Source organism: Caloenas nicobarica, chromosome 2 (assembly GCF_036013445.1).
Source record: "Caloenas nicobarica isolate bCalNic1 chromosome 2, bCalNic1.hap1, whole genome shotgun sequence".
Lineage (NCBI taxonomy): Eukaryota > Metazoa > Chordata > Aves > Columbiformes > Columbidae > Caloenas > Caloenas nicobarica.
Window position 1 is genome coordinate 12,161,294 of NC_088246.1, and position 23,168 is coordinate 12,184,461.

Consider the following 23,168-nt stretch of genomic DNA (forward strand, 5'->3'; position numbering starts at 1 on the left):
TGGAATTCCTGGTACTTCATCCGACTTCCCCCCTTTCCCTGGTGCCTGATACTGCTGCCCAGGTAGAGACATCAAAGTCACAGTTCCCCCTCGGGGCTGGAGATGCCCCAGGTTGGCTCCAGGGCTCTTGAAAGCGGTGGAGAAAGACAGAAAGCGTGCAGTATTGCAAGACGGGGGGGAAAGAAGGCAGGCACCATTGCTGTTTAAGGATGAGGCTGCAGAGCTAACAGCTCTTTGCCATGGAGAAGGAAAATGCCCCCTCCATGCCCTCATCCCCATTCCTCTCCACCACTCCTGCCCCTGTTGCAGCCTCCCCTGGTTCTGCAGCCTCCTGACCACACAGAGAATAACTTCAACTTCCCAGCCTAAGAGACATATATCTTATTTTTTAGTTGTGTCAACTTTCTTCCTGTTTAGTGACTTGAAGCAGTTTGGGAGGATGGCAGGGAGAGGGCAGGAGGTGCAGGCAGGAATGGGGAAAGGAAGGTGGGAGGAGACAGAAAATGGGATCTCCTAGTGTTTTGGGCAGCAAGCAGTGAGGTTGACTGAACCTATATTGTGTGGCTCTGCCCTTTGGGAATGTACACAGAGCGAGAGAAGCATGGCTTGATTTTTCATTTTATTTGAGCAATTAACAGTAGGTATTGACTTGACTTCAGGTGTGGTGAGAAAAAAAGTTTTTTGTTTGGTAATCTAACCCTTATGATTTTAGCCCTGGTACATTCATAAAGAAACTTCAACGACCATCCAGTGTTTATTGTCTACATGGAGGAAAAGGGAGATTCATGTGACTTTCCTGAAGCCTGGAAAGAAGCACATGGGAATAGGCCTTGCTTTGCCTCCTGTCTTTTCCTGGATTATGAATCACCATCCTTCCTTGCAGCTGTCACAGAGGCACCCCAAAGTCAGTTTTAGGCAGACAACAAGTTCCAAACCAGACTTTATTCTAGCCGGAAAAGTGTAGCAAATAAACCGATTAGAAACAGGGTTTATACAATTAGTTAGCACTCCGATAATACAAAATACAGGTTAGGATATCAGCTGAGGAGATTATTGGGGTACAGCAAAATAGGAATAATGAGGATCCACAGTGTGCGTGCATACACTCACAAGAAACAGAGCCCTCTGACTCCAGGGTACCCACAAGAAATAATCACTTGCCTGGGTTAGGCAAGGACTCATTCAAGGATATATCCAGTAAATGACCACTCACCCAAATGAGGAGGTGAGGTGCTCTAAATCCCGGGAGGTCTTCTTAGATGGTGTCCCAGTCTAAGGAGAGGGCTCCAGTTCACAGACCCACTGCTCCGAGAACACCACTCCAAGGGGGCCTTCAGCATGGAGAAGCTATAGTCTGGTCAGATCTGGCCGTGGGCATTACAACATGGTCCAGAAGCTTCGCAGCTACTCTGGGCACTTCCTTTGTTAACGACTCTGTCAAGTGATCGAGGATCCCACCCCTCCTGCCCACCAACTGGTGGAGGTGAAGTCACCCTGCTCCGGGGTAGGGGAGGATGTGACTATCAACACCTTGGTACCACCCTGGGTGTGTACGTGGGGACAGGCACAGCGTGGCACAAAAGGCGCTAAAAGAGCCATCAACTGCCCCATTGAAGGCTCCAGATCTCAGGGGGATGTGCAACTGCCACAGCAGCACATGCCCTCTCCAGCTTTGGGAAAGACAGCAGGAAAGAGCAGGCAGTGAACGATTCTGAGAGGTTGGAAATCTCAAAAAGAACCAAAATACGTTAAGTAGTGACACTCATTGAATACCACAATTCTACTGACCTTGAACACTTCCAGGAATGGGGCATGCACAGCTTCTCTGGGCAGCCTGTTCCCAGGCCTCACCACTCTCATGGTGAATAATTTCTTCCTAACATCTAATCTAAATCTACCCTTTCTCAGTTTAAATGTCCTGGTTTGTCACATAAGACGGACTCCTCAAGCAAATATATAAAATATGTATATGTATACACTTGCACACAAAACATATATATGTGCCAAAGCTAGCAGACCGTGGGCTATAGCAGCTCCTTGGACACACTGAGGGTTTTTTTCACTTGTAAAGCAAATCAAAGGCCAGCCCGGCTGAGCTGGAGGCAGCTGGTTTGTTTGCTCACTTGTCTTGGGCAGCTCCTGCCATTTCCCTGCTGCGGGCTGCTACTGCCAGATCTCGGGGAGAAGGATGCGAAGGACCGAAGGGCTTTAATCTGTTAATTTATTTTAATGAATATAAATTAATGCAGTTTTCTTTCCTCTGGCTTGCAGATATTAAAGGCCAGTATGACTCATAAGCATCATCTATCTTATCGTTGGTGGCAATAATACATTAATCACCTCTGATGGAGGCTCCTGCAGCCCTGTTCAGGCGGGGGGAGCAGACACGCAGGGCTGGGTGAGGGCGAAGGACCAGGAGCAGCTCTCCAGCTGCTGCAGGCACGGGACAACAAACACGGGGCAATCCAAGTCATTTTCACACCCAGCATCTCTACAGCAACTTGTCCCCGAGTGGCTTAGGACCCCTCTAGCGGTAAAAAAGACAGCTTAGGGAGTGGAAAGACTGTCAAACTATTCAGCCAGTAATAATAATAATAACAACAGTGAAGTCAGGAGATATCACAAACCTCCCTGTAAAAGATGGAGAGACCTGCTTCCTTTAAGATGTATTTTTAGTTCAGTTTACTGTTTCTCCATGTGTTGTTTTACGTTTATCTATATTAGCAGCAGGTACTCAGCAGTGCTAGCTGGGGAAACTCAAAAGCGCCTGACCTCGGTGGCACTTTGACACTGAAAATAGTTGCTTTGGGACATGATTGTGTAGCTTTCTGCCAGGGAAATTTGTAGTAAGAGTTTGCAAGGAGAAAGATACAACAGCAAAAACTGAGCATGTTTATGGAGGGGGAAAAAAAAAAAGGAAAAGCTACAACTTAAAATGACGTTATGGACCTAATCCTGGGACAGGGGTACTGAACTGATGTGATATGTGGGAGACCACACTAAATTGTCCTTCCCATCTTCCCATGAAGGTCTGTTTAATCTTACCTGCAATGGCTGGTAAGATTTTCCCCCATGAAAACTGGAGGAAGGATGACAACAGAGAAGAGAAATTAGCAGCAGGAGTAAAATATGGCACTCCTTGGCCAATTCCATAAGCACTAAAATGCTTCACCAGTTTAATGTCATTTCACAGGGTAATCTTCAGCCAGCCTTGTCCAGAGACACTAGCAGGCTGCTTCAGCAGTCAGTGGTGCAAATCACTGAGTAGCACCATGACACTGCAATGACAGGGAATGATGAAGTGTTGTCATGTACCTTTTTCTTGTGACCTTAACCCCACAGTTCCCTTCATAAACTGAATTCTGCTCAGTTACCCTAGTCTGAGTCCTTTGAAGTGAATAGATTTGTGTTAAGGTGGTAAAGTTTTACCTTACTTGGACAATTCCGTAGTGTAGTAAGCCAATTTTTTTTTTCACTGACACTTTTGGGATGGAGTCATCTCTGTGTCACCTCTTGAGTGAAAAAGGGGTTATTTTCAAAATTACTGAGTCTTCACTTTTGCTGCAGTTCTTCAAGAGAGACCAGTAGGCAATGAGACAAATAGATGGACAGATTAGCTACTTCTGATCTCTGCCTCACCCCATAAGTAAACGAAAAAGAAGATAAAAGGTTATTTTAGGAAAGCCGCACACACAGAAAACAGAGCTGAACTTGTACAGCAAATGTTTCAAATAATGAGAAAGGTTCTTCAAATGTATTTCCACTTGTTAGAGGGTCATAGAGTTGCTGGGTCAGATACGAAAAATATACATCTGGCAAGTGCTGAGCCACCACAAGGAAATCCTAATGCAAAGGCTCAGGTGACAATGATGGACAGTTTTGGTTTTCCAGTGAGTACAGATGTGTTGGGGCTAGGAACCAAGTTTTGTCACCAAAAAAATTTCATATGAAATTAGTTCTCTTAGGTCTCATGTTGAAACATGAATTTATTGTCAACCCTGTTGCTTGCTGCCTGTAATGACGCTTCGAATGATTTCAATGGAAGCAATGTTGTATTATGAATAAGCTCCTTCACCAAACCACTTTAGTCACCCACCAGAACTTATGGCTGGAATGTCTTCTTTCCAGAATTTGAAAATGATCACAGTTAACTTTAAAAGCAGATCAATCTGTTTCATTTATATATATGTACTATATTCTTTTCTTACAGCCTAATAGTATGAATACTCAAAAGCCAGCTCCCTGTGCCAGGGAATAGTCACTGGTGTTTAAAACAGAGAAACGGAAGGTCCTGTGGCTTGCAGACCTCTAGGCTGGATGTCACCTCCCCATGCACAGTCCTCTGAATGCGGGAGAGTCCGGATTCCCTCTCCCATCAGTGGGGAGAGGCTGGATCCTTGAGAGGAAAATTCTCCATGTCTCTTAGACACTGTGTTAAGTGGCAGGAATCACCTTATAGATCTACTTTATCCAGGAAGCTTAGGAAATGGGTTCAAACTAAACACCTGTCATCCGAGTGGGTGGACTGGTTAAGGTGAAGACTGTCCTTGAAGAAACAAGGTTTTGTGTGTGTTGTGAATGCATTGCCTGGAGTGCAGGATCTCCCCCATCTGGGGGTCTTCACCTGTTTGTCCCTTCCTCACTTCAGAGGGCAAAATCTAGACAAGAACTCATGTCTGCTTCTTTCCCAGGTAAGTATCCCAAATCCACCTATGTTATCAAGTCATTTTTGTTCTTTCTCATGCCAAAAGGTAGTTAAATTATAATAACAGATAATTTAGCTTCTGTTTATAGTGAAAAATGATATAAATGTGAGACACATCCTCTTCATACCTTTCTTTCAGAATGCCTGGCTTTCTGGTGATTATGACACTTGCCTGTCCCTTTAGACAGCAGCTGGAGGGTTTTGTCAGTTGAGTCACTCAACGAAAAAGGGCCCTTCTGTTTTGCTGGGATGAGGTCTTGCAGAGGCTTTGAAAGGACCACAGGTAGGATGTGTAGATGTACTTCATGAATCTGGACAGGTCAAAATATGGTGGGGATCAGCACCAGGCCACACACCAGGCAGACAAGACAAGGCATGCCCAGAAGATGTGTAGGCATAGAAGATGTGTAGGCTCTAGAGGGCATTTAATGCTGGAGGCTGATCTGGGGTTTGATGCCCAACAACCTGGGATCTAGGTGTTGACAATAACAGGTAGATTAAAAAGTCTCTTTTGAATATTGCCTCATCTCCCACTGAAACCTGAGATTTAGGAGCCCGAGGCCCACTGCTGTGTGTGATGGTCAGGATTTTAGGAATCCATGGTGTCAAGGGGATGCTGGCACATGTTGTTTCTTCTGAAAATGCTTCGTTTTACCACTGAAACCAGGATGTGAACAAGCAATTTGCTTTAGAATCCACAATAAAAATATATCTAATTATAGATTTAATAGTTAATGCTCGTGAGTAAACGCCTTGATTTACTTGTTAAAATAAAATGAAATAATAAAAGCAATCTGTAGCAATGAGTACACTGTGGAAGGCAGGGCTGGATGTAGTTAGGCTGGTGGTGCTGGGTACTGCAGCTAAACCACCTCCTTGGTGGGTATGCTGTCACCTGAGAGGTCATAAGAGGAGAGGTTCACACCAGGTAGTCTATCAGAAGACCTGAGCAGACCCAACACTATGTACCATTCTTCACATCTTTATTTTTCTTTATGGGAGGTTGTTTTTGCAATGTTGGGTGTAGAGGAAGGAGCTGTCCCTCTTGGCTTGGACTGTTTTGTGGCAGCATAAGCTGTGAAGGCATCTGTTCAGGGACAGAGGAGAAGGAATGGGACCTTTTCCTTTCCATGGCAGAACAAGACTTTAATGGTCTAGTGGAAGTAATTCTGTATTGCAAAGGAAGTTGATAAAATAGAACATAAACTTCTCTAATAGAGAGTTTAATTACCAGGAAAGCCAGATTGAATGAAGCATTTGAGCAGAACTATTTCATTGCTGAAAAGGCAATGATTATTAATCCCCTTTCTCCAAGGCCACATTATTTATTCAAGAAGCCTTGGAGTACTAAGAAACTACACAAATGTCTATGAGGGACTTTTTGCAAGGGCACATAGTGATAGAACAAGGTGTAATGGCTTTAAACTGAAAGAGGGTAGACTTAGATTAGATGTTAGGAAGAAATTACTCACCATGAGGGTGATGAGGCCCTGGAACAGGCTGCCCAGAGAAGCTGTGGATGCCCCATCCCTGGAAGTGTTCAAGATCAGGTTGGATGGGGCTTTGAGTAACCTGGTCCGGTGGAAGGTGTCCCTGCCCACGGCAGGAAGAGTTGGAACTAGATGATCTTTCAGGTCCTTTCCAACCCAAACTATTCCATGATTCTATGATTTCATGTGTGCATGTGCTTGTAAGTCTTTGTGTCTTTATGTTTGTTTTTTTTTTTTTTTTGTCAGCCAAACAGGCTGTCACTACTCTTTAAAGTCTCAGATTTTCTCTGACTTCAACTAGATTTCCAGCCAAACTGGTATGTCCACATGATTAAGCTGAAACCAGCCAAAGTAATCAAGGCTTAGGTCTCGAAAGCAGAAACAAGAGTTATGAATCAAAAGGCTTAAAAAGCTCTTAAATTGCCATTTCATTCTTCAACACACAAGCATGGCTATCAAGGTTTAACTGCAGCAGAAGGACTTATTTATTTTATTTGAGAAACAAGCACTTCTCTGAAGCCCTCTATTAGTCGATATATCAGCTTGTTTATGTTTTATGTTGTTGTTTTTCCAATATGCAGTTGGAAAAGAAATAACTGTGCCTGATGACGCTGGGGTGTACGCCTGTAAAGTTTTAATTGCAGTTCTGGTATTTAGCCTTTAAACTTAATGAGATTAAACACAGAATCCATCCATACAATTTACCCTAATGACTGCTTTGTAGTTGTTTTCGGCAGCCAAATCGTGTCACGGTGTCTGCCACGGTTGGGCAGTAGCAGCTACTTTTGGAAGAGAAAACAGGCTGAGAGCTGCCTGCTGTGAACCCAGCCGTGGCCAAACTGCCCAGGAGCGGGCTGAGGGGCTGCCAGGCTGCTGGGAAGCCCCTGTGGGGACCTCCTCACCTCCACCCTTTGCCCTTCATGGCCAAAGCTGTGCCTGGTCCCTGCATCTGCACCGGGGCTGGTCTCCTCATATCCCCTCCAGAGCCACTCTGTGAGCAAAGCCAATGCTAGGCACTCCTTTTGCCAAGCTGAGAATTTAGGCATTTACTTTTTTTGACACCAAAATAATGATAAGGTCATCACCTTGAGAGTGGATAGCAGCACGACTTGCCTTTCTACTGGTGTATCTTTCCGTTTAGAACCGTGTTATGCTACTGTGACCATTTTTGCCAGTAGGGAAGTAACTGCTGTGTCTGAGGCTGTGGTGAGGGTGAGACTTATGGGGTTTGCTTTACCTATGTCCACTTCAAGAAGTAAAATTTGTGTGTGCAAATACCCTTTTCTGTTATTATTCAAGGCAAAAATACACTGTGTGTGGCAGAATTGGGTCAGCTCATGGTGAATTTTTTCCACACAGACAATTTTGCCCTGCAAACACTTTCTTCTCCTCCATCCTCCTTATCCTGCCCAAATACCTAATGACATATATCCAAGCTAAGGAAATGGAACTGCAGCAAAATCTTAGCTTGAAAGTGAAGCTATGCATGGTGCCTGCCCTGCTGTGCTGACGAATGAAACCCATGGGATGGTCCGGATGGGTCTGGCACTGACTTCTGTAACACGAGCAAGCAAAGAGCTGTGGGGCCAGCAGGCTGTTGGGTTCAATTTTGTCTTGGAACCAAATCTTCACATGAAAGGGGGCAGGGAAATGTCTTTCTAGACAATTTTCACTGTTAGTGTATTTATACTTTGACAGTGGGTGCCTCTCAAAGGCTTTGGAGGCTTTGGTGACACCAGTGATCTCCATGAGGACTGGCCAAGGGAAGTTATCTCAAGGCACCAGGTGATACTCATACAATAATACATGTTAAACCTTTGTGTGGACAGTGTCATTTGGGCTCAGTGTGACTTTGCTGTAGCTGAATACTGATAGTTTAAAGCAAGAATAAGCCCAGACCACATCTGCAGAGATGTACTCACCTTTCGTACATCACTTTAGTTTTCTTAAGTAGGTTTATACAGCAAGTCCCATGCAGTGTGAGTTTGCAAAAACATATTTAATTTTTATTAAGAAAGATCTTTGAGAGTAACCTGGAAGGATCAAATTAAAGCTGGACCTAGTTCACTCTTCTTCCAGGATAAGACTTTGTGCTCATATGGCTTCTAAATGAGTGGGCACATCTGTCTCTCAATACAAGTATATGATTCCTATGATGCCATCAAATCCAAACTGAATAAGAACATGTTGTCTGTAGATCTACAGTAGGTGTGTGTAAAAATACTTACTACCATTTCGGAGAACATTTCAAATGATTGCTAAGCCACAGTGAAAAATTGTCAATGAACAGTGAATAACAATTTTACTTGGTATTTTATTCACTTAACAGAAACATTCACTTATCAGGTATCACTGAAGTGCAATTTACAGAACTTAGCAGCAAATTCACATATGTAAATTCAGATTTATTTTCTTCTGTTGTCTTTTGAGTTTCTCTTTTTTACAAATATTACAAATGTACAACCAGTAGTACAGTATTGCCATTCACTCATGCGTATAATGTACAGAGTCTTCACTAAAGAATTACTACAGAGCAAGTTTTCCTTTGCTTCAGGAAATGCTGCGTGTAGGTCATGTGTGCTTCTGGGATGTGGTCCCATCACACTCTATCGCTGCACGTAATGAGAAGAAGTAGACATTTAAGGTCACATTCAACCCTAGCGCAAGCAGGTGCAAATCCAGAGCCTTCCATGAGATCAGCTGATGCCCACTCGCAGGGGGACTCCGTTTGGTCCCCACTACTGAAGTCGTTCTGGCAGCTGAATCCCGGATTGTATTTATGTACTTCTTGCAACAAAGGATAATTCAATCCCACCACACTTTCCTTTTTGTCTTTAAAAATAAACAGGCATGGTGTTTTGTCTCAGTAGCTGCAACACCGGCCTGAGGAGCTATGTGCACTAGTTGAGCTGATGGCCATGCCAGGGCTGGAGGAGGGTGGATGAGGCAGGGAGATGCAAGGAGGAGCTTCTGAGGTCTCTTGTGTGCTAGACAAAGACTAACTTGGAGCGTAAAAGTAGAAGACACTGCTTCCCCCTGCCCTGTGGATCTCCGCAGGAGAAACCTTGATTTCCTCTCTGGTCGCTCTATGGTTTCTCTCCCTTGGTGGGAGCAGCTGGAGTCCCTGGGACCACCACTAGCCGTGTCACCCACAGCTTCACCCATATCTCCAATCGTGGATCTGACCCCCACCCGCCTGCCACCCCTCTGGGCACCTTTGCTGCCTGGATCACAGCACAGGTCTGCACCAGTGACAGCTGTGTTAGAGGATGGGACCGTGTGGAGGTACCGGTAAGCTCCAGAAGGTGCCAAAAGTATTCTGAATGTTAATCAGAGGAGCTGACAAAGTGGTCAAAGTATTGACAAAGCGGTTATCACAAAATTCTTCCATTATTGAAATGTCCTTTTTTTTTTTTTTTTTTTTTTTAACTGTATCTACTCTAAGGATATTTTTTAAAATATTTTTGGTAGTTAATATGGAATGTATTATTTTGCTGAAAAGGTTTCTGGAAGGGGAGAGCTTTGTTTTATCTAATTTAAAAATTCTAGTTTATCACAATTGTTTTTTATACAAGACACTATAGATACATCTTGTAGTTTATAATCTAAAAATAAAATCTCATCAAAATACTGTAGCTATTCTATTGTGGGCATCAATAAACTATGTATTTACTGTATATGGCTCTCCAAACATGATAAATCCTATACAAAGAGCATCTATCTTTATTGATAGGAACAGTTTTCTGTGTAAAGGAAATTACATGGAAAAATATGAGCCTTGTGTTGTTTGAAAAGTAATTCAGCTTGACAATTCTGAGAAAATACCAAGACAATTATCACAAATCAGTAGCAGCATGTTATATACAGATTTAAAGAGAATCACAGGAATAAAAAGAAAACAGTAGTTATATACCCGCAAATCCTGTCATTTAAAAACCGAAAAACTGAAAGAAATATACAGGGTGTTTGAAGGTTGGTACTGCAGTGGGACTATCAAAGCTCAGTTCTCCTATGACTATCTGCTGCATTTTGATGAAAGATGAGATTATATCAGACCCAGTCACAGTTATGAAGAAAACTTTTAACTGTTGGGCGCTACTCGTCTCCCAACTGAAAAACTCCACCTGCTTTTCAGGCTGCAGATGAACAAGAATAGTAATAATACTTGGCATTTACGCCGAGCTAGAATCTGAAAATCCTTACACTGAGTAAGACCTTACCCAAGCCTGTCGTTGCATCTGCTGCACTTAAGTCAACCTGACTATGTGGGGAGGTAAAACTTACTGCAAGAGTGACAGAATCTGGCTTATGATTAGAGCACTTTGATCCTACCAAGTTCCTTAGATGTGAAGCAGGTTCCCATTTGACAGATGGAGAAGCTGAGGCAGGAAAGGGCCAAGTATCAGTTGTGCTCTCTAGTTTGGGATGTCTTAGTTGTGGCCACCCAGTCCAGCAGTTTTTCAGATGTGTGGAGCATCCTGAGCTCACACCCACTTAATTTAGAGTTGTGGATCATCAGAAGATTGGAAATCTGAGGCTCTGGGTCCTGGCTCCAGCCTGCCTGACTGTAGGCAGCCACCTGCAGCTCTGGAGCTGGGAACGTTGTCCCACTGCTTGTCACCGGCAGCCCCTGCGGAGCCGTGCACCTCTGAAGGCAGCACAGGGTTGGATTGCCCTCCCGACAGGCACCTGCATTGCGGTTGGTGTCTAAAAGTCATGTGTGACAAACTGGGCCCAGATAATTAAAATTTGTGGTCAGAATCGAAGATTTGGTGGGAAGTGGTTTGTCCAAGGCGTCGGGGAGTAAGCGTGAAAACCAAGGGAATCCCCACGCTCGGCTTAGTGCTCAGAACCAGTAGTGGAAAGCGGAGTTTAAAAATGCTTTTTATCTTTGAGGTCCAAATTCTTTCTTACAGATTTAGGCAGCTAACAGGATGATTTTTGCATAGAGGCTAGACACCTTTTTTGTGGTTGATTATGGATGCTCTGAGACCTGCTGTCATGCTGTGTGCCTGAGGTACTTCCATCTTTGCTCACTGTTTTCCATCATTCAGTGATGACTTTTGCACTGATTGTGTGAGGGAAAACAAACTCTATTTTGGGTCAGACAGGTGGCCTGCTAACGCCTCAAATCAGTAATAAACAACAGCAATAAACAATGAAAAGCAGAATCTTTGTGGGGGTGGCGTTATAATTTGGGCAGGTACATTCTTGGGAAGGCATCATGAAAAAGCAATTTTCTAAAGTCGAGTTCAGTGCATCAGACACATTTCTATTTATGTATCTCCAATACAGAATTAAAAGCAAATATTCCCATGGAGGTTGCTATTAAATCTCAAACTGCTTCGATTCTCTCAGCTCATACGTCCTGCCTAGCCGCCTCTCCAGCTGATTTGATCCGGTCACGTAACAAAGGTGTCAAGTGATTTATACAGTTAGTAGGAACTGATCTTGCTCTGGGGGTTTCCTCACCCAGTTGCCCAGACCGGCTTTCTGAAATGCTTTAAACAGCTGCTGCTTGACAGACTGGTACGTCTGAGCCACCAGCTTTGCCTCGCTGTACACTGATGGCATGTCTCCATGGCTTGGTGTTCGTGTGCTCAGCTGCAGAACAAAAATCAGGGAAGGGGAAAAAATAAAATAATAATTAAAAAAATCAACCCATGAGCCAAAAGAAACAGGAGGCTTCAGTAGCTGTATAATCTTCCTGTCTACATTTCATAAGCAACAAGCTATCACTGTGCTTTGTGTGTTTGCTTTTGGTTTAACAACAAAAAAACAGGGAAGCAATAAATGCCTGTGACATGGTTTCGAGCTGTTGTGAAGAGGAACAGGGTAAACAGCTCTGCCATGGAGCAGGCAGAGGCAGTAGCAAATCTTGATGTGTTTTACAATGACAAAAACCTGCTTCGCAGTTAAGATGATTTTTAGGAAAACAAAAAGAGAAAAGAATCCTTTCTGGGGATCTTTAAAGAATGTGCTCAGTCTATGCCAGGAAGCAGAGCAGCTCACTGCTTCCGAGTAATGCCAAGAGACACAAGAAGGCGGGTCCCCTCCCGCACTCACCTTCTTTAATCTGCTGTTGTAAGAGATGCTGTGAAACCTGCCCAGGACAGGGCAGAAATCAGGTGTCAAGATTCGTGCTGGTGCAGGAACACCGAGAGTTCTGCTGGGACACTGGAGCTGCCCGGGGAGATGGCAACCCGTGTCCACTGTCCCTTGTCACCTGGGCTCACACATGGGGCGAGCACCCTTCGCTGTGCATGACGACTAAATATACAACCTCCTTTGACCTGCCCAAGTCTTAACAGTGCTGAACCAGCAGCGAGGCTTTGGCATTATATAAAAGAAAACGAAGTCTGGAAAATGCCTCACAGCAAACAGAGAGGTGAAAGTCCAACACTTACAAGCCAGGGAAATAGCACCCTGTCAGTGCATCAGACCCACCTTGCCATGAAGCTTTGCCCATCGAGTGAAGAACATGTGTTTGCAGAGCCGTGAAGGACTCCCGCAGGTCCTTTTCCCCGTTGTGGCATTGATAACCTCCAGGTCGGTGTTCCCCACAATCCAGTTCACACTGAAGCCGGGAGATTTTCCAGACTGCCGGGCATCAGCGTGGCTAACCCCTGGCAGGAGAGAAGGACATTGGTCACATCCAGTGCCCAAAACCTTCAGAGGCAGCTAACGTGGTGGGTAGTTGTGGCACATGAGACCTCCTTGAGCGAAGATGCTGATGTTGTGCACAGCACATGCAGTTATCACCATCAGTTAAATGTTACCAGTCCAAGTACCTTAGAGAGACGTAATTTAGCAATTCCCATAGCTCTTTTGCCACCTCACAGGCAAACTTTTTGTTAGCCTGAAGAAAGCCATTAGATAGTAGCATGTGATATTCACAGCAGCCTTGCGGTTGCTGAATGAAATCTTTCAGAAAGGCTTTAATGGGATAACTAGTCTTTAAGAGGAACTAAGCAGCCAAGTGCTTTGCCACAAGTTCCTTCAGGTCAGCTTTCCATGGTGCAGCACATTTATCTGCTATTAACTGCTGGGGCCTTTGATGTGATGGGAACTCTGGATTGTAGGGGCTACACATGGGGGATAAGAAAATACAAAACATACATTTAGTCATCACAGGGAGTTTATTAGTTCCAAGTTAATAATGATCTTGTAGATATCACACAACTACACAGAAAACTTTTGCTCCCAATCTTTAGTCTGTTTGCAAGATTCTCACCCTGTATGGGTGCAACAACCTCTTCAAGCACTAGTTAGGGTCCCAATGACAATATTTTGAATATCTTTAGGTGGAATGCATTTTATTTAATTTTACACAGCTGCAAAGAAGATGCTTTTTGTCCCCCGGTGTAACTGCATGATCTTTGTGTCATTCACATGGTCGGTTTTGGACATCTGTATCACACAGTGAAGTCCACTGCCTAATGGGAAAGGCCTGTTGGAGCAGGTCCGGAGGAGGGCTACAAAAAGGATCAGAGAGATGGAACACCTCTCCTACCAGGAAAGGCTGGGAGAGTTAGTGTCTTTCAGCCTGGAGAAGAGAAGGCTCCAGGGAGATCTTACTGCGGCCTTTCAGTGCTTAAAAGGGGCCTGTAAGAAAGACGGGGACAGACTTTTTAGCAGGGCCTGTTGCAATAGGACAGGGGGTAATGATTTTAAACTAAAAGAGAGTAAATTTAGACTAGATATAAGGAAGAAAGTTTTTACAATGAGGGTGGCGAAACACTGGCCCAGCTTGCCCGGAGAGGTGGTAGATGCCCCATCCTTGGAGACATTCAAGGCCAGGCTGAACGGGGCTCTGAGCAACCTGATCTGGTTGAAGATGTCCGTGCTCATGGCAGGGGGTTGGATTAGGTGGGCTTTGAAGGTCCCATCCAACCCAAACTATTCTATGATTCTATGGGTGAGATCTCCCTTGGCTCTAAATGCAGATCAGGGCTGCAAGGTCAGTTGTGGGTCTCTACATGACAGACTTATTTTTAATCAGGTAAATTCCTGTCTTTTCTTAACCATTTAGTGTAGCTCAGCCTTTGCATGACTCCTCTCATTTTCTCATTTCTTGTACCTGAAACCAGGGAAGGATTAGTCTTTGCAAGGAAATGAGAGGAGTAAAGAAAGTGGTTGGCTTATTTTCCAGCACAGGACAAACGCAACCAAGTGAGTTCTGCCTTGCCCTGCTCATTAGTGCTTTTTGGAGCAAAGAATCAACATCAGGAGCTCCCAAGGCTGGAAAAGACAGAGTGACCTGAAGCAGTTTGAATATTTTGGAAAATGTGGGCATTGGATGATGTGTCTGGAGCCAATTTGCTGTGTGGGCCACTAGCCTGCAAACCTGGACAGCAAAAGCCACTGTGGTGAGCAGGCAGGTGGGACTGTGCTGGTGGGCAGGGGCTACCTGGCATGGCCACCCTATCACAAGCCAGTGCCAGGGCTGGATCTTTGTTTCCAATCGGCAGCTCCTGCCAGATCCCTGCCTGCAGCAGCTCCAGCAAAGCTTGATGGGGACCTGCTTTCATTGCTCCTGGGTGGACGGCAAGAGAAAGGTCCTTTGCATTTTCCACTGAAGGGTTTCAAAGAACTTCTGCAGAGAGAAGTACTGGTACGAGCTGTTCAGAGAGGAGGAGATTAAAGAAGAGTGATCAAAGCCCATCCTTTCCAAAGTGCTCCTTCTTGCACACCATAAGCATCTGCTGATCTCAGGCAGAACAGGAAGAGATGGGAGCTGGTGGGAACCCAGCATCCACTGCTGCATTTAAACATGCTGAGCTTGGTAAGTCCCTGAACGAGACCAGGGAGAGGTGGAGGGCTGTGCAAGGTCACCTGTGGCAGAGACATTGCCTCTGCAGGGAGATCCCACGTCCTGCCTGGGGCCTCTCAGCATCATGAGAAGCAATGTTGGTGAGGGACATGGTCCCTCTGCCCCTCCCAGTGAGGTCTCTTCTGCTCTGGGTGGGAGCTGAAAGAGCCAGATGGGGCTGAGCACACACACACAAAGGTGGCCATTGTGGGGAAAAATTATATGGCACAACCACTTTGTATTGGTGGCAAAGCTGGAATTGCAGAAACCATCTCAGTCACTGGACTGAACTCGCTACCATGTATAGAAGAGAATTACAGCTAAGTCATAAGTCACCCAGGATTTGTAAACACATTCATGTCATATTAATACCTCTTTCAATTTTTTTTCCTCTCCTGAGATAACAGATTAGTCTGCATCTAAAGCTCCAGTTCACCTAGGCAACAGGATATAAACTGAGAGTGTGAAAATCAGATAGGTCTCTGGCGCTATTCAAATGCCTCTATACAGAACAAGATGCAAACAGATGAAAACTGACTGTTTGACACTATGTACCACTCTCTGTCAAGATAGCACCCAAAAGCTTAGAGGACTGAGTGCCAAAAAGCATGATAGCAAACACCCTGACATGCAGAGTTGCCACAGGCCACTAATAGAATATAAATGCTGAGAAAACACCGCTCAGAGGAGAAGAAGGAAGGGTTGCACGGAGGACAGAGCAGGCTGTGGGTGCCCATCAACTGGGGGCTGTACGCCCCTGCCAGCCTGGGACCTCTCTCTGCTCTTGGTGGGTGTCTGGGAGAGCTGGAACTTGTCCCAGTGCCTGGAAAACTCTCTGTGCTGGTTCAGCTTTTATGCTTCCTCTTCCCAGCTGTCATATATAAGTACAGGTATTAAGGTAGGGAGAAGATATTTTCACATCAATTTCTGAATGCAGAAGAAGAGACTTTAAAGAAAAAACCGTGGGACTCATGACAGATGCAAATATAGAGCTTACATATATTATCTGATTGTTGTTTTTGATCCTTTTAAACACATTTTTCATGTTTTTCTTTTCACAAGTAATTGCTCTGATTTTATTTCAAAAGTAACACCCAAATAATCTAGATAATTTTCTCTCCTTTATGTAAAACATTCTCCTTAAAACCAACACAACAAAGAGCACAATAGGAGAATGTAGAAACTGGAAGCAAGTCTTTGTACAAATAATATGAACTTGAGTATTGTGGGATATGAACTGAAATCTGTCCTAATTCTCCTCTCTCTCCTAGCAAAGCCTCATGCCTCTTCAGGATACCCTTTAGAATGGCCTCAATCTTAGGAGAAGAGGAAATAAAAAAGACACAGGGCTTTTCTTTCTTCTGAAAAATACACCCAAGAGTAATCCCAGTGAATGAGTGGATTTCCATCTGGCTGGGACTGCTGTGAGTGGAAAACCTCACTGATTATTCTTCTGTGGGGCCAAGGAGTTATCTCGGGACTTCTAATCACACACCATGATTCTCCTGTCCGTTGAAATGTTTGTACTGCTATGACCACGTGACAAAATAATTGGCATCCTTATAATTGAAGAACTTCTGCAATTTGAAATCCCTGGCTGGTCTGACCCCTGAGAGGAATGTGGGATGCAGAGTTGCCTGGCTGAGCTTGCTGAGGCTTGGTCTCTAGTGCATTCGGTATGGCTTTCACTTGGTGCCCATCTCCTAAGTCACTGGTTATGCTGTTGTCAGTTTTCCAGGGAAGAGAAATGCAGCACTAGCCTCAGCAATATAAGTTTTAAGCAGTATTGGCTCCCTGGGATTTGTGGGGGAGGGAAGATTACAAATAATGGCTTTAGAGACAAAAACAATGTAGACAGAGAGAGACAGATTCCTCCCACTGCTTCTCCTGGGCTGAAGAAAACCTACAAACAACAACGGAAAGCAAAACGAAAGCTTTTCCAAACAGAAGTCTCAGGGAAGGAGGAAACCAACCATGAAACATGCGATACACAAGGGCCCCTCTGATGCATTTCTAACTCCCTTGAAATCTCTGGCAATGAGTCTTGGACATAAATACATGCTTGGGCCAAGTATGAGCCATTACTTTTAGTCTACAAGGCCAACCTAGCAAAGCAATAGCTGTTCTGTGGTTAAATCTCATATTAAATTCCTTACTATGTTTTCAGTCCTTCAACAGTACAAGTGGGTTTCTCTGTACAACCTGCAGACACAGTGAAGGTGGGTGTGATTTTGGTCTTATTGTATGGGTGGGCTTAAAATGTGTTAGGCCTGGCACAGGATGGGATCACCTTCCGCAACAGAAGATGAAGAGCCTTCTGGCAAATGTGTGTGTTGGCAAAATAACAGCCAGGTTTGGGAATGGTAAGATTTTTCCTGATCATCTGTGAGTCTCTTCCTCCCTCCCTCCCTCTCACTCAGATGAGGCTGAGTAGTGTCCCTGCAGGACTGGGGCAGGAGGGACAGAGGGACAGGAGGGGGCACGGGGTGCAGCAGAAGTCTGGAGCACAGTTTCCTGCATACTTGCATTGCACAGTCTTTGGTTAGCTGCACTGAAGAGTTTAAAAATGGAGATAAGCAGTTCAAATAAGAATAAGCCTTTTGACCTACTCACCTTGTAGCATGTACATGCACATTGTACTTACAAGATGTACTAAACCACACAAAACCTGAGAATTTTCCCAGTGGCTAAACTATCACTTCTGCCTCATCCAAATGCATTTTGTCACAGGGACACATTAAAAAAAAGACCTTTGAAAGACAACGATGTACCCCAACAAAGCACCCTGATCTCCCATCTCTGTAACTCTGACATTGTGTTGGTGCCTCAGGGAATCCTCCTGAAGCAAAATTATTGGAGTCTAAGAGTAATATAAGGGTCTAATCCTGGTGGTCCTTAGCAGTCACCTGCCTCATAAGAATCTGAAGGCATTTAAGTCTCTGTGGGATTTTGCTGGGATGAGGGCAGGCAGCAGCTGCCTGGCTGGGGGTTAAGGAAAAGGGAGTCAGGGGGATGGACAAGAAAGGACTAGAGACCTGGGATAGGGACAGGGGCTGGGAAGGAGAAGTGGTGGCAGTGAGAGTAGCCTGACAGATAGCTGGGAACAACTGGGCTGATGACACGACAGGCAGCAGCCGCGACAGGCGGCAGCAACACACCCCCAAGGTCTGCTGAGCAGGCAGGGCCTCCTGCATGAACAAGCATCTCTTTTCCTATGGCCATCTGCTCCAAACACGGTTACTAGCAAGTGATGAAGGAGCAGGGTCTCTGAGGAAGTGGGCACTGGCGGGGGGCTGCATGCACAGCACCTTAGGGTCCAGAGAGCCACAAATCCCCAGCATTGCTCGCCCCACACCTTTCTCATCTGGGCCACCCATGTGTGTGGGGACCTGAGCCCAAGGGCCAGGCTGCCATTAGGATTATGGTTATGGTTACAGTTAGGGTTTGGTTTAGGGTTAGGGTTCCGAGAGCCGCAAAGCCTCCAGCTCCAGGGACACTGGGGTTGCAAAAGGCCTGCCAAGCTGAGGGCTGGTTCTCCTGACTACACAGATTTATGTGCTTGCTGGGTGAGGGGGAGTGGGATGGGAGACAGTTAAACCTAAAATTAACCGAAAACTTCCTTCCTGGTTTTTAGAAATCTTTTGCTTGGTCATACACTTTTTTTCCAATTTGAGCAGTCTTTGCACAGTGTTTGTTTTCCTAGTCAGCTTATATCCACTTGCTAATCCTTTTTGTGGTCACAGCACATGAAAGAGAAACTGGATTTAAATGCATCCGCTTCTTCATTCTATAAATTCATACTCTGCAGGAAAAAAAAGGCAGGCATGGGCTAATGGTTTACTTACAAACAAGTAAACTTTCCTGTTGGTGACCGGCATAATTAGCGATGGGAGAGGGGATCGTTTGTCTTGCAGGCAGGTGTTTGCTTACCACTGAGAAGCAGCTGATTGCGCCGGTATGAAGCTGGCAGCTGACCAATGTCTTCTATTCTATGGCTCATTACCCGGGAAAGGTGACCAGTGTGATAGAGGCTTCCCACAATGATGCTGTGCAAGTACGTGGGTTCAATGAAGGAGCTGAGGAGAGCACCTTGTAGCCCAAGGATGTTCCATCTGGAAAACAAATTCAGGAGCAATGAAACACACGGGTGGAGGAATGGCCACAGGAGAGCTGCCCTGCGAAAATCAGCAAAGGCCAGAACATGGGCTGGAGGGGTGAGGGATGAAACCATTCCTGTCCCTGTCCTGTGATGCATGAAGTGCTGTGCTATTGTGTTATATACTTGTGAACTGATTCCCCTTCTATGATGGTTTTAGATTACTGTGAGGCCACTGACTTAAGGGACGTATTTCTGCCTTGCGTTATTGCAAACAGAGACCTCCTGTTGAGAGCTGTTCTGCATAAAAGCATTTTGTATCTGATGAATGTTCATTTAGCATGTCTTTAGCAGAATTTATTTTTTTTCTGCTTCTATAATTTTATGCTTGCAAGGGTAGAGCTAAAAGGAGTGCTTTTGTAATTCTGCCTTTATTTTAGCATTTGTCATACATTAGTACAATCCCCTAGCCATACAGCCAAGATAATATGTGACTTAGGTGGCCAAAACTCCTACAAAATTTTTGTGAATAATTTTTAAAAGCCTCACAGGCTGACATTTCCTTTCACAAATGATCATGCAGATAGGAAGACTTCCATAAGAATCAAAACCTGGCCCTGAAGAGAAAAAAAGAGCTACACTTTTAGGCATTTTTATTGTAACTGATAGTTTGACCTTCTCTAAAGTGTTCAGAGTGAGGGATATTTCTCACTCTGTTGTTGGCTTGAAGGAGCAACAGAGTGATGGTGGAAACCTTGAAGCCTTCAATCTGTTAATGTCTGTGAGCTCCATACCGCTGCTGTTGGATTAGTTGCCAGAACGGTTTTGCATTTTAATATTCTATGAATTTTTACATCAAGTTAGGCACAAATATGACAGGATGCTAGCTCTAAGTTCTTCAAGGGACAGGTAATTGGCTAAAACCTGGAAAAATTAAAAAGGGGAATGATGTCATGATGCAGTTATCTTCTTAGTAAACCTATTTAGCTTAGCCCATCTAACAAGAACTTGTTCTCCACCATGGAAACACTAACATACTCTCTTACACTTGGATAATAATTTTATATAAGTCGAACACTGTCAATACATTTGAATAGTTTTGAGTTCAGGAGTTCAAGCTGAAAACGCTTCAGAAAACTTTGTTTTGGAAGGTGTATTTTGTCTCATTAAAGACCGAAACACCAGCAACATTTGGAACTCCGCAGCTGACTGAAGGAAAGGGTAAGAGGTGCCTGCTATTTCAGGCAACATCCAGTGGCCGCCATGCTAAATAATGTGTTTAAAGCACAATCTCCATCAGCAGCAAGCATTATGTAGCTAATTTCTTACATCATTGTTCTTTTCATTAATTAACATTTCTCAACCGTTAGTGCAATTATTGCAGTGCCTCCATGCTGTATGTCTCTTCATGATTAATAAGGAGTCATTATATTTCCCTTTCCTGAAGCAGTCAATTAACACGGAATACTTTCCATTAATTACTGAAGGTTTAAAACCAGCATGCTGTACCTGGAGAGCAATCTGCTCTAGGAACCTGTGACACCAATTGCTTTAAAAACTTCTCTTTAAATTTTATTCCAAAAACACAAGCAATTTAGCTGGCTATATTAATTTGCCTCCGAAGCAGGGCTGTGAATGAGAAACATCTTTTAATCTCATGCAAGAAAAGGCAGCCATCTGGCTGCTGAGGATTTCAGAGTCAGACTCTCCCTGCCTCTCTCTGTAAATGCAGGTCATTAAAGTAATGTGTTCATCTACATAAAACTCAAATGGAATATAAAAGGTAATATTTATATACAAACAATTTAGTCCCACAATTTAAACAGTCATTGGTTTTATGAAACATTTACTTTAGTCGATCAGATTTGCATAACTTCATTTGGGGGAAAAAAAGTGTGGTCATTCCCGCAAATAACATCAGTTTTAAAGGAAAAAACCAGCTGCCTCTTTGAGTAAATATCTTATCATAATGCAAAATTAATAACGCAAGCTTAAGAAACAGAGTTGAGTTCAGCTATCAGTACTATGCCTCTGACCAGCTTCAAAGGTGAGTAAAAAAATTAGACAGTGATATTTTTGTCCAGATGGAGACTTGTAAGATATCAGTGTCGTTTTCAACATTTGACATTTCCTTAAAAAAACCACTTGTATATTTGACTGAAGGAGAGAAAAAAGCAGCTAAACAGAAAAACAACATATGTTCAACAATATTTGAATTTTAGTAATATGCACATCACAAGAAATCATCTGAGCTTTATTTACCAAAATAGGGGATTGTGTTAAGATCATAAATTACAAGGTAATGATGATTATTTAATTTAAATTCATTGCAAGGAACCTGCCTTTTCTTTAGAGATGTTTCTCTGCCTAATTCTGAACATGTTCATCCTCGAGTAAAGAAGGAATTCAGATGTCAACGGAATTACCTTATTGGAAACCATAGTATAAGCAAGATCAGGTCATCCCCTATGTATTAAAAGCATTTAATAAACAGTAATTAATTCTCACAATGCTGCTGTGAGGTAAGACCCCAGGGATCCAAGGCAGAAAGGCAGTATAATTTGCTGAAGTCTGCTGCACTGTTTGAGACAGAACTAGAGTCCACAGCTTTTGAATACAATAGTTGTCCCTCAAGGCAACCCTGTTTTCCCATCCCAAAAGAAGACCCGGGCAGGTGCAGGGCGCAATGAAACTTCTATACCAGCCACAGTGGGTTTTGACTTCAAGGTATAAGTAGATACAAGACAAATCGGATGGAGGGGCCAGACCAAAAAAACAATGGAGAAGAAACATAACAAAGAATACAGGGTGCAAGAGCAAGCCATGTCTGATGGGTAGAAAGTGGTGTAAAAAGGGACCGTCCTAGAACCAGACAGCATCCTACGACGGGGAGGACGGAGAAATCAGAAGAGGTGCTGACACCGAGAAGGCAATATTTGGTGGGGACAGCTTGCCAGGTCTTCTTGAGTAATGTCAAGGCTGGTGTCCACCACAGAGGTCATGGGGAAACGGGATGAGGGTGATGGCACTGCCACCTGCGCACTGGCCGCTTCCCAGTTCAACACAGCACTGTCTCAGCAGCATCTGTTCAGAGAAGAGGGGTAAAAAAGCAGAGAAGGGACTTTGCTCTCAAGTCTAGCCCAGTACCAGCAAAGTGTTTGAGCAGTTGTTTCTTTCTGGAAAGCGGGCCTGAGCACGTGCATGAGTCCTGCTAAGTCACCTAAGAGGTGTCCTGTGCTGAGCTGGCCAAAACCAGAGCCTGGCACTGCTGCTCTTGGCTGTGACAGCACAGTAAAAACATGTAAAATATTGGGGGAAATTTTCAGTTACTCATTCTGCTTCTGTTCTGTGGATAAAAAGACCTACCTTAGAGGACAGACAGTTCAGTATTTTGCATAAAAAATAGATTAAACTGACAAATATCTGGGAGAAGGTCTTTTATCCTGTGTATTGTTCATCCCATGACCAATGCACATGGCTAATGTACTGACTTGGTCCTTTGATATCTGAACATCTATGGGATTATTTGTAGATAGATGATAGGGAAAGATCTGTCTGAGCAACAGTGAAACTATCAATAACAGTGTTCACTTTTGAAGGAGCTATTTCTCTGTAGCCTAATTTAGGTCAGTGAAAGTAGCTGTGTTCCCATCTGTAACAAAGTGCTCTCTTCAAATGTGGCTTTTCAAAATAAAATTATTATTCAGAGCAATGCAGTGTAACGTTTTGGGTCCTCAATATATCAAAGTGACTTTTCTCACTATGAGGAAATATGCTGGATCATTCTGAATTTTCCTAATTGTGCAAGATTTTAAGGGCTGTTTTCAAGGGCATGCATGTGCCTAATAACTTATGTGCTGTGCGCTTCATAACAACCCTCCCATAAAGTGAAAATCAGGCCGCTGCTCCCTTAGTCACAGATCTTATTTAAAAAACCCCAAATCTTCAGCCAGCAGGATCAATAAAACAAAATATCTCCCCTTTTCACTTAGATATGGGAGCTTTTGGTGCTTTAAATGGAAGGAAAGTATGCCTTTCCTTTTGTTCAAACAGCAGATATTACTG

The 23,168-nt window shown here is 44.0% G+C and overlaps 1 protein-coding gene across 1 annotated transcript in view; it reads right to left on the reverse strand.

The window, feature by feature from the left end:
• Positions 1–11,622: 11,622 nt before the first annotated feature.
• ADARB2 (adenosine deaminase RNA specific B2 (inactive)) overlaps positions 11,623–23,168 on the reverse strand; it is a 109,729-nt gene continuing 98,183 nt past the window's right edge. The window contains exons 7-9 of the mRNA XM_065629258.1: positions 18,938–19,119; positions 12,643–12,821; positions 11,623–11,799 (exon numbers count right to left, since the gene is read on the reverse strand). Of these exons, the coding sequence (XP_065485330.1) occupies positions 11,623–11,799; positions 12,643–12,821; positions 18,938–19,119 (538 nt within the window). The remainder of the gene's footprint in view (positions 11,800–12,642; positions 12,822–18,937; positions 19,120–23,168) is intronic.